This window comes from Epinephelus fuscoguttatus, linkage group LG15, assembly GCF_011397635.1.
Source record: "Epinephelus fuscoguttatus linkage group LG15, E.fuscoguttatus.final_Chr_v1".
NCBI lineage: Eukaryota > Metazoa > Chordata > Actinopteri > Perciformes > Serranidae > Epinephelus > Epinephelus fuscoguttatus.
Window position 1 is genome coordinate 6,113,037 of NC_064766.1, and position 17,650 is coordinate 6,130,686.

The 17,650-nt window shown below is 40.5% G+C and overlaps 1 protein-coding gene across 1 annotated transcript; it reads right to left on the bottom strand.

Annotated features, from left to right (window-relative positions):
- Positions 1 to 13: 13 nt before the first annotated feature.
- cryz (crystallin, zeta (quinone reductase)) lies at positions 14 to 17,132 on the bottom strand. The gene is made up of 8 exons (XM_049598750.1): positions 16,929 to 17,132; positions 13,567 to 13,719; positions 10,265 to 10,428; positions 6,088 to 6,139; positions 5,798 to 5,947; positions 5,478 to 5,579; positions 3,463 to 3,558; positions 14 to 3,298 (listed from the first exon to the last, which is right to left on the bottom strand). Exons 1-8 carry the CDS (start codon positions 17,034 to 17,036, stop codon positions 3,137 to 3,139), a joined length of 987 nt encoding a protein of 328 aa, XP_049454707.1. The 5' UTR covers positions 17,037 to 17,132; the 3' UTR covers positions 14 to 3,136.
- Positions 17,133 to 17,650: the final 518 nt, after the last annotated feature.

Here is a 17,650-nt window from a genome sequence, read left to right on the forward strand (position 1 = left end):
TGAAAAATTGTTGTTTTTATAAATGTATTTTATTTTCATCCACAATTTATTTCAGAATTATTTTGATATCAAACGTATGCATAGTTGCCAGCTTCTAAGTGTGTTTAAAACCAAAAATGTAGAAAATATGTTATGTTAAAGCAAGAATACATGTTTGCAACATCGTCCACTGACAGCAGGAAATCAATAATATCACCAGATGACTGACTTTAGTTGCAGCAGGGGACTCTTGAGCACAGATCACACTGGGGATTTTGGTCTGTGTAGTGACCAAACGAGGACAATATTAGAATTACTTGCTTAAAGGCTTGCCTGTATTTCTACTGCTAGTCTTCTATAAATCATCAGTGAGTGTAACACATACTAAATGAATGTGGAATCATTTAATTCAGCAATACAATTTATTCCATATTCTCATTCCACAACTCAAGTGCTTGTGTTTGTCACCATCAGTCAGCTTGAAAAATACTTTAGCACCTTCATGATTACGTAAGACCCAATCAAGGAAATCATGCAGTGTATACTTATCCAGTTTAGACATTCACTTAAAGCTACAGAAGGTAATTTGACTGATTTTGATTGACATTGTGTTAGTCTCCTCAGCTCTGATTGGCTGTTCTAAATGCAAATGCCATTAGGAGCAGCCAGAGGAACAACGAATATCTGTGTTATGTTCTACTATCAGGATAAGTAAGAGACTTGCTGGTGAACATAGTGGAGGATTTAGAAGCTCAAGAGTCAGATACTCCCTCAGGTAGAGACAAAAACAGAACTAAAGGGGGAGTGAATGGTGGACTTAAATCCATGAGTTGGGCACCATTGTTGAATGTAACACATTATAAAGTAATGCATTATTGTAATCACATTACCTTTGTCAGTAGTGTAATGCACCACTGTTCTAAATTCAGTAATCAAATTACAGCTACTAATCAAACAATTATGTTGTAGCTTGCATTACAGAAGTTCTTCAATTACCTGCATGGTTGGCGGATAGAAAAATCATCAAACATACTGACAATAGCGATGCTGTGTAGTGCACCTGTGGAGAGGCTCCTCAGCCTTGGTAGTCTGTGCTGACTCCATGGAGGAACAGGTTGTCATGAGAACACTCATGAGGTAAAAACGCTGCTTTAGTATTGAATATGTCAAGCTGGACTAGTCTACTATAAAGTTATGGTTTGGTGAGCAATCGACTCAAGTGAGTTTGTTTGAGTGTGTTTGGACAATTAAAATTCATTCACATGCCATTTTCTTTGAGTATGTTATCATCACCAGAATAGTTTCTTATGTTTTTAATAAGACTTATAAGGCACTTAATATTTTTATTATGCAGTGTTAGGAAGGCCAGCCTCTTTAATATACTTATTAAATTTCTTTTTTAGGCAGTTGTAGCCTTTTTGAGCCTTGTTTTGTTCTGATATGTGGGCATATGTCAGGTTTAACTTTGTATTGCTAACTTGCAAGTATGTGACACTGTGTCTCAGGCAGTGTTGGGCTTGTTACTCTAAAAATGTAATATATTACTCATTACTTGTTACTCTTTTCAAAGTAATATTATTTCTTTACTTATTACTCTCTGCCAACAGTCATTCGTGTAACTACTTGTTATATTACTTTTCTGCTACACCCCACAAAATTGGAATTGTGTCCCCTCCAAATTCAGACTCCACTTGTGCCTCCATGTTAATGTCAGGGTAATCACTGGTAAGTGTAGCTATGGCTACATTTTTTTTTCAACCTCCTGTTGCCTGCGACTGGTATTTTCCTAAGGCTCTGTATAAAAGACGGACAGTCAATCCTTGAGCAACATTTCATCCACAACATATCCAGCCACATGCCTCATTAGTTCTTGATAGCCTGCAGCTGCCACAAATAAAATCAAGTTTTGGGTTGTTTAGACAGTGTAGGGCTAGATACATCCTCCGCTGCCAAGGAGGGCTCACCTTTTGTGGAGTGTATTTCCTGGAGCTTCATGTTGTTGTGCTGTTAGTAGGTGTTTCAGACCAAAGGTTTCAGGTCATGTTTTTCATGGGGAAAGAGTTTAAGTAAAACTACCTGCAGCAGCAGTCTTCTTGTCATCTATCATCCCAACAAAACCAAAGTAATGAGAATATTGCCAGCTGCTAAAGGTAAGTGTTTCCATCTTCCAAACTAGCATACTGTGTTGTGATGTGCAAGTACAGCGTGATGATTACAATGATTACAAAAATGAAATCACTGATGTGACTGTCGTATTTCAAGTCAGTAGTGCCGTGTTTACAAAAGCAATGTAATATGTTATTTGGTAACTGTACTATTATAACTGAAATTGTATTAGTAATTAATTACACTACTTGTTACTGAAAAAAGTGATATTATTACTGTTGTACACTGGTAACACTGGTCTCAGATGATGCTGCGGAGTACTGCATAAGTTTAGTAGGAGTGATTGAGTTTAGTAATGCATTACTCTTTAAAAGTACTGAGTAATGTGTAATACTCACTTTTTAATAACACCACCAACACTGGTGGACACAAATATGATTCCAAATGAATGCTAATGTTGCTCTGTGTCTGGATGGAAATAAGTAACTGTTTGCTGACCTACCAACTTTACAAGGTGATAATATGTTAATGTTGTGGTTTCAGCTTGTTCTGCTGCCCCCAAGTGGCTAAAAAATCAATTAATGTAGCTTTAAAGGTGCACTGCAAGTTATAAATGAAGAGAAAAGCTTTTAAACTGAATTTAAGTCCTTAATGACTTGAAGGCCCAGCCACAACTAAACAAGGAACTGCTCTGAAGAACATGGCAAAGGTCATGTGACCGACAAAGGTAGCTGAAGGCATAGAAAGAGTCAGAAAGATTTGCAAAATTTCTGATCAAATACAGATAGTCATAGTTCATAACTCTCAAGCAGTCATCGGCAATAAGTTCAACATTATTTCCTTCATATATTGTTGTATCCATGATTTGCGTATTGGCAGTGATGATAAATAAGCACACTGGTATTCTAATTTTCATGGTCATTTTCAGTAATCATTTAAAGCTTAATGTGACCATATGAATCATTGTTTGCTTTGTTGTAGCAAGAGTCTCCCCTTTAGGAACAGCCAAAACCCTACTGGGTGACCTTAGACCTGTGACACGATCATATCATCACATAATCAGGACTGTCTTCCCAGCAGCACCGGGACACTCAATGATGTCATGGTGGGCCTGGGCGGCCTTCTCAAGTGGATACTGGGAACCGACGACTGGACGTAGCCAACCAGCTTCCATCCCTGCGTAGAGCAGCGCTGCACACTCCTTCGTCTCCTCCTGAGAGAGGAGGATGGAAGAAAACATGTACTTTAACCTGTAAAAGAATTTGTTTTTCTTGGCTACATATGCTCACATACATAATCATCCAAAGTGTGTATAAAATCCAATCACTACTATATGTGTGTGTCAAACATGGCTTGTGTGATGTCATTGCTTTGTACCGGTTTAGAAAAGAAAAGTGCCACTCCTATGATGCTGCTCTCTTTAGCCATGGTGTCTCTGGGGTTGATCTCTATGGAGCCTCTGCAGCCAACGACCTAAAATAAAATAGAAAGAGAGATGAAGGTGTATATAGAAATGTACAGGAATGAGCTACACTGGGATACAACCATTACTCTAGATAGCTAAGCATAGCAGTGGTGGTGGGCTGTAGCCTACTACAGAGCTACAGAAATCTGAGGCAGTATTCAGCTGTTCCTAACAGTTGTGACTAAGGACAGACATGCCTAGCTAAGGATGTCGGTGAGTGTCTGTTATACCTTAGTTTTTGCAGTGAGTCTCGTACTGTTGGCACTAGTCAGCCCTTGTTGGCTTTTTTTTTTTTTTCCGGCTGATTTAGCATATTGAATTGGCATCGTAAATGGTAGAGCCCACCAGTTAGAGGAATCACTCTTATTGTCAGTGTAACTCAGTGCATGAGAAGAGAAACAGAAGTGAGGAAAGCAAACGGCTAAAGTCAAGGAGGAGTGAGATCAAGACAAACATGTTATATTGGGCGAGATTATGTGTTTAGCCACTGAGCTCTCTGGCAGAGACAGTTTGTAATGTTATGTTAATGTTTGCTTGTGCACAGTAAATATACTTTATTCGGGGCGCCCAGTTGCTTAGTGGATAGAAAAAGCATGCCATATACAAAGGCAATATCCTTGCCGCAATGGCCAGAGGTTCGATACCAGCTTGCGGCCCTTTACTGCATGTCATTCTCTCTCTCTTTCACACTTGAACTATTTGATCCAACAAAGGCAAAAAGCCCCCCCAAAAAAAGCTTTGTTCTTTCAACATCGAGCATCAGGTGGCACCTTGCATGGTAGTCTCTGCTGCAAGGGTAATGGTTGAATATGACATGTAATGTATAAGTGCTTTAAGTGATCAGGTGGGAGCTATAGCATCACCAGTGTTGTGGCAATTACCACTGGCAATGGCGTTTTGACCCATGGTGGCATTGCTGCGGAAACATTAATCCCACTCTCTACAAAACCCCTTTAATATTTTTAACTACATCACTGCTAGCCCTGTTAGCTGAGTGTGGTGCTAACACAGTTAACTAACAATTCTAAAGGGGTTTTGTGGCTAACATTCAGTGGCTTACACACTGGGGCAACCTGAAAGGTCACCAGAGGGTGGCCCATGCAGCAACCAGTATTGCCAGTGGTAAGTGAAGAATGAGCAGGCTAGCTCCTGCCCCACAGGTGCGAAGCGCATAGCAACAAGCTAACCCATGGAAACTGGAGGGTAGGAAATAGGCAACATGTTTCTGCATCTTAGCGCAGCTAGCTGGCTGTCTGTCAGAAAAGCCAATGAAAAATAAAATAACAGGCAATACGCTTACATCACAAAACATTAAAATTTCACCACCTCTAAAGGGCCAGTGCTTCAAAATGTGCCGCTAAACCTCACTGAGTCAAGTGCCAGGCTAAAAGGAAAGCACCTGTTGTATTCCTAATTTTTCCTGACTTTTAGTTCTGAGAGCAATTCACAAAGCTTTTTAGCTGTAAAAGTAGCTTCTCAGCCTTGGAGAAGTTAGAGAAAGTCCAAAGGTAACTGAGACCTGCTCACAGTCAGTAATATATAGCAGGTAATGTTCCTTATCATGTTAGTGTATAAGTGAATGATACTGAAGTTTAATCCATATTTGAGCAACCATTTAAAATGGATTCAATCGGCTCTTTAACAAATTGAAACAGCGGACATGTGCAACTTTATGCTGCTTGGACCCTGGGAAGATACAGTCTGCAGTGATGACGACGTGATGTCATCCAATGAAACAGGGTCAGCCCTACCCCTTCTCTTAGCTTAGGTTCTCTCTAAGTTCCTTCGTAAGAACATCCCTCAGCAGTTTTGTGAAAAAGATCTGAAGAGGAAACTCTCAGTTCAGAACTTTTTGTGAAATTTAGGACTGCAAGTGTTAAGAGAAGATCCTTTGTGAATACAGCTCCTGTACTGTAATCCAACTGACCGTAACACGTCCTCCAAAGGCCAACATCTGGAGGTCTTTACTGAGGTTGACATTTGACAGCATCTCTACTATCACATCTATGCCTTTGCCTTCTGTGGCTTCCTGGAACAGACAGACAAACAGACAGACACACACACATCAATACAGAGTTCATATTTCTATAACCACTACTAACACACCTGATAAAACCAAGATAAGCTTTTGCTTCAAGGATGAAAGACAACGAATAAAAAATATTAAATGTTTGAAAGCTTAGTGAATTTCATTTCTTTTTGGTTTCTCTCCTTCTTGTGTTCCCTTGCATGTGTGTGTGTGTGTACCATGATTTTTTGTGTGTAACCCTCTTCTCTGTGATTAAAGGCTTGGTGAGCTCCATTGCTGAGAACCAGCTTCATTCCCTCTGATGTCCCTGCTGTCCCCAACACCTTGAGACCCAGAGCACGGGACAACTGGCACGCTGCCACACCAACCTAAACACACACACACACACACACACACACACACACACACACACACACACACACACACACACACAATGTGGATGTTGAAGGCATCTAATTTTAATATGATGCGAAAAAAGGAAGACAAAAAAAGGACAAAAATATTGTACCCCTCCGCTGGCTCCATGGATGAGGACAGTCTCTCCAGGTTTGGTGTGGGCTCTGCAACACATCAGTAACAACATATTTATTTCTAACATTCCCCATTAACTAGTGTTGTTCTATAATTTCCTTATTGCAAACAAATCTAATGGAAAGGCAGAAATCAACAACGCTTTAGTCTGTTTCTTAATGGGGGTTAGTTCAATATTTTTCATTTAGGACCATATTTTCCCATGTTTTATGTGTCTAAGTGACTAATAGGAAGAACTCATTTAAAATTGGTCCATTGCTCAGAGAGAGGGCTGCAGCAATCAACGGCGAAACTGGCTAACCACCCTGGGCATGGTTACCCTGTGAATTTACATCCATTAAAAGTGCTTGTGACGTGCTCAGATTATTATTCTAAGTGTCTGATGGCAAGAATTCCTACAGAAATAGGCCTCTTTCCTCTTTGTTAACCATTAACAGCCCCAAAATCGCTATTGCCTATTCCTTCAGACTCCATTTAAATGAACAATGATTTCAGGGTGCGTAGAGCCAGAATATTTTCCATATACTGTATAAAATAAAGGATGTAGCCACTGTGGCATCACTAAATACTTTGTGGACTACTGTTTTGAAGCCTCTAGTTTGGCATTTCAGTCATCACCATCTTGGTGTTTTGGAGCCAGAAGTGACCATTTGGGTGAGAGGCTGGCACTGTGGAGGAGCGAGTCGCAGATCTGACTGAAAACCCTAAGGGCACTATCGCAGACAGCCTTTCACTTAAAGCAGCCTGTCCATAATTATGCCTAACTTCATGTCTTCATAAGATGTAAACGGGTGAGTTATATGAAAATCACCCCCTGTACATGAAGGGAGAAACTAGCTATTGAGACCAAAATAGTTTTTTGCACCAGGCTGTGAACATGCTTATTTTTGCTTTAAAATTGTCCATTTTGACATGGGGGTCTATGGGGATTAACTGGCTTCTGGAGCCAGCCTCAAGCAGCCATTCAAAGAACTGCAGTTTTTGGCATTTTTCAGCCCCAGAGGTTACCTCTTGATATTTTCACATCTAACTGGGTGAATTTGGATCTTACCAGAGTTAATGATTGTTGCAATAGTGGGAATTTTAATTTGTTTCTGTCGACCTTTAATGAAGTGTGTTTTACAACAATAAAATTATTGTTTATCTTATATAGCGCCTGGTGGGTTTGGAAATGGTGATTTTGGGGCTCTTTCTGGTTGAAAGAAAAAGGATCTTACTCTTGAACAAAAAGATCTATCTCTGTAGGGATCATTTCTAGACAATTATAAACTCAACAATCTGAGCCCGTCAGCACATCAGTGGCAAAACCAAGCATTTCTAGTGGGCATAAACTTAGGGTGCAAATGTCCAAACGGGCCTAAAAATATGGAGTTTGTCCCGAGAGGGGTGCTACAGGAGCAGCCATGAGATTATTAGAGTAAAATAGAAGAAAAGGTGTTAAACTGCACTGACATTTGGGCATTTCAGGTAAAGGCTCACACCTTTTCAAATGTATCTTAATACAATACAAATATTCCCACGTGTACACTGAAAGGATTACTGATTGCTGTAATTGTTCCTGCTGTCCGTATTGGCACCAAAGGGATCCCTTCCTAAAGTGGTTTCAGTGTAAGTGATGGTGACGGATTCCACAGGTGTTCAACTGAAGATAATATGAGGTGTAAAAAGTCTACATGAATCAAGTGGTTTTAGTGCAAAATATTATTGTTACTACACACCACATATCCCTCAGCAAAGGAAGACCACCTAATTTGTCAAACTCTAATTAAGAGAGACATGAAAAATATGAACCTTTTCTGTACAGTAGCATGACACTGACAGTGTTTAAGGAAGACAACAGTGAATCATCAGTGTGATGCTACATTCATTACATTAATGCTTCCATAACATGGTTGTCACAAATGTTTGACAACTTATTTGTGCTAACATTTCACCTGTTGGCACTGTTTGGGATCAAGACAGGGTCTAAAATATTATGAATATGTTCATTGTCAAGATCATTTCAGAGCCTGTAGGTATTTTTCACCTTTAGTGTTCTGGAAAATTAAAATTTAATATTAATTTTTTTAATGCAGAGAACCAATTTGTATTTCATGTTTTCGCCAGCAGGGCACTGCCATCTTTGAACAAGCTTGCTGGTAATGTCATTAGCAGAATTGGGTATAACGCGTTACTTTGTAACGCGTTATACCCAATTCTGCCCAAAACCCGAGTAACCTAACGCGTTAATTTGCTGTTTGAGTAATCAAATACTTAAGTACATTTTCAAACAAGACATCAGTTACTTCCGTTACTTTTAGAACGCTGGTCCTTCAGCTCCGAAACAGCAACGGCTGTCATTTGGTTCTAGTAACGGAGATAACGTTAAACCTATCAGTCTGAAAGAAGCCACGGAGCTTGTGGCTCGCTACGTGGTCGGAGAAATGCTGCCGTTGTCTACGGTGGAGTCTGAGTAGGTGGAGTAGGACTCGCTGACAGACGTATTTCAGACTCAGGACTTGCATTATGGCTGGTACACGCTACACGCTGGTACTCACCAATTATCCCCAGTCGTCTTTCACGCTGTGTGTGATGTCATCAGGTTATTCTTGTCCTATTTTTATTACTTTAACTATTATTTGAGTCACTGTGTCTGTTCATGTGCCAGCCGACATGTTGTTGTAGTCACCTAAAAGCGTCAGCAGATGGCAGGAGCTACATTTGAAGCGCCATAAGTAAACTGTCAAGCTACTGTATCTTCCACAGGAAGTTCTAACAAATGTTTCAGAATAAAAGTCTGTTTAGAAAATGGAGGGATTCTCTCAGCTGAGGTTATAAGGGGCTTTTAATTTGAAACAAGTGTTGAGTTTGAAATGACAGTGCAATATATTAACTTTATAAAGACAACAGAGCAGATAAAAAGTAAATATATAAACACACAGAGGGATTAATAAATAACGGACCGTCTATAATGTAGTCTGTTTCAAATGAAGCTGCTATTTGTTAATGTTATTACTTTATGTCCGACCGTGAGGATGTACCATTGTTTGCTAGCTTGATGCTAATGACAGTAAGGTTAACTCAGCGGGTTGACAAAGTGCCTCTGCTGTTTCACACCATCATTTCCCCCTTTTACTCTGTGTGGTAACATCCCTAGAGGAAATATTAAAAACGCTGGGGTGTTGTTGTCATACAGTTGTCTACGGCAGCAGATCGTTGTGTGTTTCTACTGGTCAAAGCGACGGCTGTGATGGGAGAACTCAAAGTGCTTTTTACACTACGAGTCACATTCACCCATTCACACACAGGTAGCCATAAAAGGTGCCACCTGCTACTCAGTTTTTAACACACTCACACTCATCAGGAGCAATTTGGGGTTCAATATCTCCCTAAAGAATACTTCAACATGCAGACTGGAGGAGCCGGGGATTGAACCGCTGATCTTCCAATTGGTAAACGATTTGCTCTACCTCTGAGCCACAGCCGCCCATCATTGATCATTGGACATCAGTGAGTAATCAAAACTATATCAGAGTAAGTACACTCTCAACTGCATTCTCAATTTGGAATAGTGTAACCAAAAAGAAATTAACAAAAAAAAAACAAAAAAAAAACATTTTAGTTCACAGAAGCAGCACACAGAAGTTGTCTCCTGCCTCTGAGTCATGGGTTAGAATTGCATCACCCTGTGAAAATGGACTGGCTATAAACATGATAACATTAACATAACATTGTAAGCATTTTGTGTTCGTGTGTTCTGACAGCTTGATGGAGACAATGGTAGACTTGCTGTAGACAAGTGTTTGGAGTGGTTTGTAAGCTGTAACAACCTGAAATTTAAAGTCAGTCAAGTTAAGGCAGCTTTTCAATTTCAATTTCGCCACTGTTGTCTAACTCCATGGTAACAGCTCCAACTGACATATTTGGTATTACTGCCTAAAATAACATTGGCAATTTGTTTTCTACTTTCTCCCTAGCTCTTTCTTTTTCATCAAACTCAGTAACTCTTTGTATCAACACTTATCTAATCTGAAGTACAGTGTTGTACGCAGCACTCCTAGTAAAACAATCATTCTCGTGACGTCACCAGCGTCCAGTGTTTCGCCTCTACTTTAAGAGGTGACATTTTATCCACCACTGCAGTTAATAAAACTGTTGGGGCTGCATGGTCTTACTTGTGAATCAGAGCTCTGTAGGCGGTGAAGTAAGGAATCCCTATGGCTGCGCCCTGGTTGAAGTCTAAAGCACTGGGCAGTTTGTGGACACAGTCGTCAGCTGCTACAGTGTACTCTGCATAAGCTCCAGACTCTGTGGCTGTGGTGAACACACGATCTCCTGCCTGAAAAACACACATATAGAATTATTTACATGTAAATAAGTGAGAAATTAGCGTCAACACTCTGAGGTTACAGCGACATGTTTAAATAAAACAAAAAATAAAAAGTGTGATGCATATTTTGCATACAGTTAGCTAGCTATAGACTAAGAACAATATATAATGCAGTGTGCCATTCAAAGGCTACCGAAAACTTTAAAGGTGGAATGTTGCATGTTACTTAATGCACAACTTGAAGTAATGAATCAATTGACACAACTTAAATGTCAACTTAACATCTTTGACCATTCCATATGTTTATACTGACTCACTGCATTACAGTAACTGGATCTTTATGTGCTTAGAACATTTTGATGAATTTTGAAATAATTATGCAAACTGTGACTAAGCTATTTCCTCACTTGGGGAAAAAATGGCAGAATGTCACTCTAGTTTGCTCTGGCACACTACACCCATGCTTCAGAGACACCACATGTATAACGCATTATCTATTTATGTTAATGCATACATGTAACCATGGTAACACATATGGACATCAGTAAGGCTATTTTCACTAATTAAAAAACTGTTAAAACTGCCATCATGGTATCTTACTCTGTGTACTTTGTTAATTAGGTTCATTAAAAAGTGTGTGACAGTGATCCAACAGTAATAAGCCCCCAATCTTTACTGTACAAGACGCCTTCTTTTCATCCTGTCTCTGTGTTAGTCATTATTCATAACATGCCATTAATTTGCAGTCTAATAATAGCCTACTAATTAGTTAGCTAGCTTACAATCAGCTATTTCTCTATGAGTTCTTTGTGACATCAGGAAACATAAATATAAACATTTAAGAACATTAAAGTGCTGGTGCAGAAACTTCTGTCAGTCACTGGAATTTGATTTCCCCATGTGGGTCCTGATGACGCAGGATGACAAACATAAAAACTGCCCAAACAACCAGCTTTCTGTCATCTGTAAAACTGAATGTATACTTATCTTGGCTCCTTTGCAAAAAGTCAGTGTGAACAGGAACCAAACTAAAACTTAAATGCAACACCATATTATTTTTTCCCTGTGGTGCGGACCAAATGAACCAAACTACAGGTGTTAAAGCACCTTTAGAGACTACAGATAAGGAGTGGAATAGATAGATGGAATAGTGATCAGCCACTTATTCATCATGATTACTGACTTGGCTTTTCATCTATAAATGCTTTTGGTGGGGTGGCATAACTGACCAATTGTTCATTTTGTGACTAAAAGAACCAAATTTGGTATATATATATATATATATATATATATATATATATAGGGTAATTTACACTGCTCACTGCTAATGTCCTTGTCACTACTGATGCATGAGGCAGTACCTGCAGCCCAATCAGGTTGCACTGGGTGTCCATATGCGTGGTCGCAAGAGGGTTTGCAGTGTCTCGCAGCACAGTCTCAAGAGCATGGAGGAGATACCAGGACACTGGCTGTTACATGAGGAGAGCTGGTTTCGCTGCTTGTCACATCATCCAGCATGATCGGTTTGGCCGTGGGTCAGTGATGGTCTGGGGAGGTATATCCTTGGAGGGTTGCACAGACCTCCATGTCATAGCCAACGGTATCCTGACTGATGTTAGGTATCAGGATGAAATCCTCAGAGCCACTGTCAGACCTTACACTGGTGAACTGGGCCGTGGATTCTTCCTTGTGCTGGACAGTGCCTGCCCTCATGTGGTTAGAGTGTGTAGGCAGCTCCTAGATGACGGAGGCATTAATGCCATTGACTGGCCCTCTCGTTCCTCTGACCTTAATCCAAATGAGCACCTATGGGGTGTTATGTATCGGTGCATCCGATGTTGCCAAGTACCACTGCAGGCTGTGCAGGAGCTCACTGCTGCCCTGATCCAGGTCTGGGAGGAGATCCCCCAGGACACCATCCAGCAGCTAATCAGGAACATGCCCAGATGTCAGGAGTGCATACAGGCACTACGGAGTCACATTATGAGCTGCCATAATAAAATCTACACAAGTTTAATCAGCCTGGGACTTCATTTTTTTTTTTTTAACTTTGATTTCAGGTGTGATTTTGAATGCAGGCCTCAATGGGATGATGATTTTAGTTTCCATTGACTGTTGTTATGTCATTTTGTTGTCCACAAACTACACAATGTACATTAAAAAAAAGTTTGTGTATACCAGAAAACCACTAAGATTTCATTAAATAGTCGCATATGTACTAATTGTTAATATTATCCTCTCAATAAGCTTTAAAGTTTCTTAAACAATCCAAGAAACAGAACAGATGTCTACAGCCGCTGCAGCTTTGCGCTCCTCCTCTCCTCTACGCTCTTGGCACAAGGCATGTGAAACACTAAACCACATTTCATATTTATTTAAATGAATTATCAGAACCGCAGCATGGGAGATCTAAACATTATTTCAATTTGAGTTATGGTTTTTAAAGACATGTGGAAGTGAAAGAGTGATTATGCTCCCGACTAGCTTGCTTGTTGTTAAGCATAATGGTGGGTTATTGCCTAAATTAGGCTAGCTGTATTGAGATGTTATAATAGTAATTTAATCTCACACCAGGTACAAACAATAGTGAGGCTTAGGGCAAACACTATATTAAATATTAAATTATAAAAAGGAATTGAATAGAAATATCTCACAAAAAGGGCACGTATCTAGACAGAGGGTAAAAGGGCAGGTACTTGAGGACCACCTGGGGTCTATCTGCGTACATGCCTGCTTATAAGTATGGGTGCAATTCATAACCATCAGCTACACGTCAGCTTAACAGTAGCTAGCAGCACAGGGGCTACAAGTGTTAATTTAGTGGATCAGGTGATGTCCCCTATTAGAAAACTAGGAGCCCTAATGGCCAGCAACTCACAGCACTGTTTAGGAGCATACAAAAACACATCTGTAGTATGTCTCTGTGTGTCTGTGAACGCTCAAGACAGTCAGCTTGCTGCACCATTTAGACGCCAAATAATCACATCTGTAGTGTGTGTGTCTGTGAAACTCCGACACAAAGGAGCAGCACAGCAGCATGCCCACTAAATGATACCAAAACATAGCAGAGACTCAGCATAGTTGTATTATTAGGCTTACATGACTATTATGGTACAAACATTAACTGTGTGTGTTTCAAATTCAGACCTTTACTGCAGTGACTCCTTCTCCAACAGCTTCCACCACTCCAGCTACGTCTGTGCCTGGTGTGTATGGCAGGGGGGGCTTACGGGCGTAGGTCCCAGCCCGGATGTAAGTTTCCACAGGGTTCACTCCACAGGCATGGACACGAATCAACACCTACAGCAGAGAGACATATGAATATGCAAAGGTTTTTATAGGGATATGAGACATTGAAAAACATGCCAGCAGCCAAAGACCAGGCACAACAAACAATACACAAGTTCCCATACTGTTCATTACCACTGTTCAACAGAGTGCTCAGAGAAAATTTCTCTTTATAGGCTGATATGGAAGTTAACATCACCCTGGCTGGCCTAACAATGGAGTTTATCCATGGGATTTTGGATCAATGCAGAAAATTAGCTCTATGGCAAACAACAGTTTATGATATTTACAAGTTTTCTTCAGCAAGATCACAAATAAACACCACTTTTATGATTATTATAGCGTAAAAGAAGCTGCCAGGAGTAAAAAAAAAAGCTCACATTAGGCAATAAATTACACTACAGGTGCATGATTTCAACACTGCCAACACAGTGAAGTTGTCAAGCTGTGTTCAGCATGATGACATCCCATAGTCTCATTTACCCACTTGTTAGCAACCACCTTTTATAAGACATGTAAAGGCTAAAAATTTCAGAGTGTGATATTTACTGGTGTGTTTTATATCGCAGAACGAAACACAAATATCTCTTCAGCTTGTGTTAACCACAGACCTTTTTCAGGCATCTCACCACAAACCCATTGATAAAGCCCATTGCCTTCAGGATGAGGGAACTAGGAGTGCTAAAATGCTAACTCATTTTCAGGTTTTAGGGCTCATTCCTGCGCTATTGGTCTATTGCAATTGCTCAGTAGCTCTATTTTTACTGGCCTTACCAGCCAAGACAACGTCCCAACAGCTGGTATTATTTTGATCTGAGTCTGTTTCTGAGTCTGTGTCATTACGGTAAAATGTGGTCCAGATGACACCTATTGTAGTGGGAACTACCACAGAAGCTGTTTTAAGTATTTTGCCAGGTGTTTACATGTTTGTCCGTCTGTGGACAGATTTTGTCACATAGATTGAGAATAATACCTTAAAACCAAATGACAAGATGCCGCCCATTCATTCTACTGGAGTTGCTCACTTGGGACATATGCCAAAAAAGTTTTCTAGCTTCCCAGTTTACTTCTGCAGTATGCGGTCTACTGAATATGCGTAGTAGTGTTGCTCCTGCTGGCCCCATGCGCAACTTCCTGCTCGCCTAATAGACTTAACATTGTGATGACGTCACAGATTTTTAAATCTCCTTTATCGGCTAGAGGAAAGTGTTACAAATATAAAACCTCCATAGATCAAAAATTCATAATAGAAAGAGTTATAACAGACCTTGTTTGCAGCTTGAGGTTTCTGTCAACACTTTTACTGATGTCTCTTATATAATGGTGGCCTATGGGGAAAATGCTGTTTGGGCCACAGATGATTTTTTTTCTGCTATATTGGGAATGGCCAGTGGGAAAAATTGGCTGCAAGGCTGAACTGCTTTCGTACGAGCCAGTATGTCACTGCCATAGCATCAAAACTTTACAAGATGCAGTGACGAAACTCTACAAGTGTGCAGTTCAGATCAAAATGAAAGCTAAAATTGAAGATGGGTGTGGTTCGAGCAAGAGCGCCAGAAGTAGGGAAGGGGCCAGTGCTCCTTCCACACCCCTACGTTACACCCCTGGGGCACAAATGGCTGATTGCTGTATCCAACTGGCGTGATCCCACTGCAAGATGGTCTCTAGTTTAATCCTTATACATGATAATACATCGCTCAAAAACATTAAGGGAACATCTAACTGTCATTGTTTAACACCAAGTCAGTTAACTTCAGTTATCAATCTGTCCATTTAGGAAGCACAAGTGACTAAGAATCAGTTTCATGTGCTTTGATGCAAATGAAAGTGACAGCAGGTGCAATGGAGAGGGAAAAGCAAGACAACCCCCCAAAAAGGAATGGTTTTACATGTGGTGGCCACAGACAGTTGCTCTCTCCTTATCCTTCCTGACTGATTCTTCTCTAGTTTTGTTTTCTGCTAGTGTCCTTGTCACTACTGGTAGCATGAGGCAGTACCTGCAGCCCAATCAGGTTGCACAGATAGTACAACCCCTCCAGGATGACACATCCATATGTGCAATCACAAGAAGGTTTGCTGTGCCTTCCAGCACAGTCTCAAGAGCGTGGAGACCAGCTGTTACACAAGGAGAGCTGAACAGGGCGGTAGCAGGGCATCAACCCAGCAGCAGGACCAGTATCTGCTCCTTTGAGTAAGGAGGAACAGGAGGAGCACTGCCACAGCCCTACAAAATAACCTCCAGTGGACTACTGGTGTGCATGATTCTGACTCAACTGTCATCCAACATCATCCAGCATGATCAGTTTGGCCGTGGGTCAGTGATGATCTGGGGAGGCATATCCTTGGAGGGTTGCACAGACCTCCATGTCATAGCCAACGGTATCCTGACTGCTGTTAAGTACTGGGGTGAAATCCTCAGAGCCATTGTCAGACCTTAGGCTGGTAGAGTGGGCCCTGGGTTGCTCCTGGTGCAGGACAGTGCCTGCCCTCATGTGGTCAGAGTGTGTAGGCAGCTCCTGGATGATGGAGGCATTGATGCCATTGACAGGCCCTCTCGTTCTCCTGACCTAAATCCAACTAAGCACTTATGAGACATTATGTATCTGTGCATCCGACGCCACCAAGTACCACCACAGACTGTCCAGGAGCTCACTGATGCCCTGATCCAGATCTGGGAGGAGATCCCCCAGGACACCATCCAGCAGCTCATCAGGAGCATGCCCAGATGTTGTCGGGAGTGCATACAGGCACTACTGAGTCACATTATGAGCTGCCATGATAACATTTACACAAATTGGATCAGCCTGTGATTTTGATTTTTTACTTTGATTTTTGGTGTGATTTTGAATGCAGGCCTCAGTGGGTTGATGATTTTAGTTTCCGTTGACTGTTGTCGTGTCATTTCGTTCACAATACATTATAGCCTATCGTGTACATCGGTAAAGATTTTCAACTTGAATTGTTCCTTGATCAAGATCTGATGTGTGATTAAGCTGTTCCCTTTTTTTGAGTAGTGTATATAAAGTTTTCACTATGTCATACTTTCACATGCACACTGTTGGCTTTTTTACGTTTGTGGGCAATGCACTGTACTGTGCGACAAATTATTAACAGCATTAACATGGCAGCTCTGCTGTGGTGCTACTCTTGCACAATATGGTAAACGTTACTTTTTAATCCTGGCTTAACTTCCTCTTGAGAACAGCTAGAGTGTGTCTCACCTGTCTGTGTCCAGGCTGTGGGACAGGCACATCTGAGCACAGTCTGAGCACTGACGGAGCTCCAAACTCACTCACTCTGATGGCTCTCATCAGCTTGCTGCCCGACATGACTGCACACACACAGGGGAACTTCACATAAACTGTAAGAACTGACTTTCCACTCCGTCTGCACCCTGAGCCCGAGAGGTGTTCTGCTTCTGCGCTTTGCAGAGCGGTTATAAGCGCACCAGTGCCGCCATCTGGACTGGAGTGTACTGCAGCTGTCTGGTGAAAAATAAAAATAAGATAATATTTTTGGACTGTGTATGTCTCCAATTTCATAAGGACAGTGTGTTGCAGTCGAAATTGTCCAAACAAAAAAGTAATAATGTTTCCTTGTTTTTAATGCAATTATAAAACATAGTAATATATTACTTTTATTAAAAGGACAAAATTCATTTTGTTTGTACCATAAACATATTATTATCATCATCATTATTAGTAGTAGTAGTATTATTATTGCTTGTTATTATTATTAACAACAACAACAACAACAACAATAATGAAAATGATGATGATTATAATAATAATAATAATAATAATTGTATATCAACAATAATTAATATGTCCTTATTTAAAAATATTTGTTTATAAATAAACAGACAAAAAATTGTCTGTTGTAAATATGATGAGTAAACTGTGTGATGTATAGAGAAGGGGTAGGACAATATACATTTTCCTTA